Genomic DNA, 944 nt, shown 5'->3' with positions numbered 1-944 from the left:
ATGTATAACATATAATTGTACAACTATGGTAGTTAACCTTACTAAATCAAACCTCTTAATGTGAACAATGCAGAAGAATAGGAAATTTTCTGTATACATTTACATCTATAGAAAACATCTGGAAACTAAAAGTATAGTAGATTTATGTTAAAAATCTGTACAAAAGAAAAAATAAAGACACAAACCATTGGGAAGATGATTCAGTCCATTATTAATAACATCAAGATTAATTCTGCTGTATGCATTGTCTTCTTGGATTTTGTTCAGATTCTTCTTCTTGTCTTCCAGACGAATTCTGAGTTCTGATTACAGAGTAAAAAGCCCAACATTTTTTAAAGATTTAAAACAATTATGTTGTGTAAAAGAAAATGATTGTAGTAAGAGTTAGATATACAATCCTTTAAAAGGTGTGTAAATCTGGTCAAATGAACACATTTAATAATTTACTAAATGTAAGAATTAGACAGCTGGTTTCATAAAATTTTACTACTTTTCTTCCTCAAACTGAGATTATTTTATACACTCAAACAGAATTAGCAGTAAAATAAAAGTTGCTCACCTACAGTAAACAAACACACACACACATTATATAGTGCATTACCGTTATTGGTCCAGACTGTCAGCTTGTCATAACAGATAATATCTGTAGTAATAGCACCCAATTATGTTGGGGATATCCCATCTATCAGACCAAATGCCAATGTCGATCTAGTCAGCCATCATGGAAAATCATAAAAAATCAAATAAAGGTAAGAAGCTGAGTGCTTACACCCACAACGTCTCAGTTTCTACTGCTTTTCACTGTCTATAGCCAGCTGTGAGAAGGCAGTTACCCTTAAATTTCTTAAAGTAGAAATGAACTGAAATAAAGCCACCCTAATATTTCTACTAATTAAACTCCCAACCTCTACCCTTACAAAAAGGTATTAAATAGAACTATAAAA

The 944-nt window shown here is 31.1% G+C and overlaps 1 protein-coding gene across 1 annotated transcript in view; it reads right to left on the bottom strand.

Moving 5' to 3' along the window:
* Window positions 1–944, bottom strand: part of LOC106467335 (laminin subunit alpha-2-like) — a gene marked incomplete at its 5' end in the record, with an annotated part of 162,333 nt that overhangs the window by 48,425 nt on the left and 112,964 nt on the right. Inside the window, one exon of the mRNA XM_022395494.1 lies at window positions 186–302. Coding sequence (XP_022251202.1) covers window positions 186–302 — 117 coding nt within the window. The remainder of the gene's footprint in view (window positions 1–185; window positions 303–944) is intronic.

The sequence above is a fragment of the Limulus polyphemus genome, unplaced genomic scaffold, assembly GCF_000517525.1.
Source record: "Limulus polyphemus unplaced genomic scaffold, Limulus_polyphemus-2.1.2 Scaffold2572, whole genome shotgun sequence".
NCBI lineage: Eukaryota > Metazoa > Arthropoda > Merostomata > Xiphosura > Limulidae > Limulus > Limulus polyphemus.
This window is presented reverse-complemented; position numbering and strand designations above follow the sequence as displayed.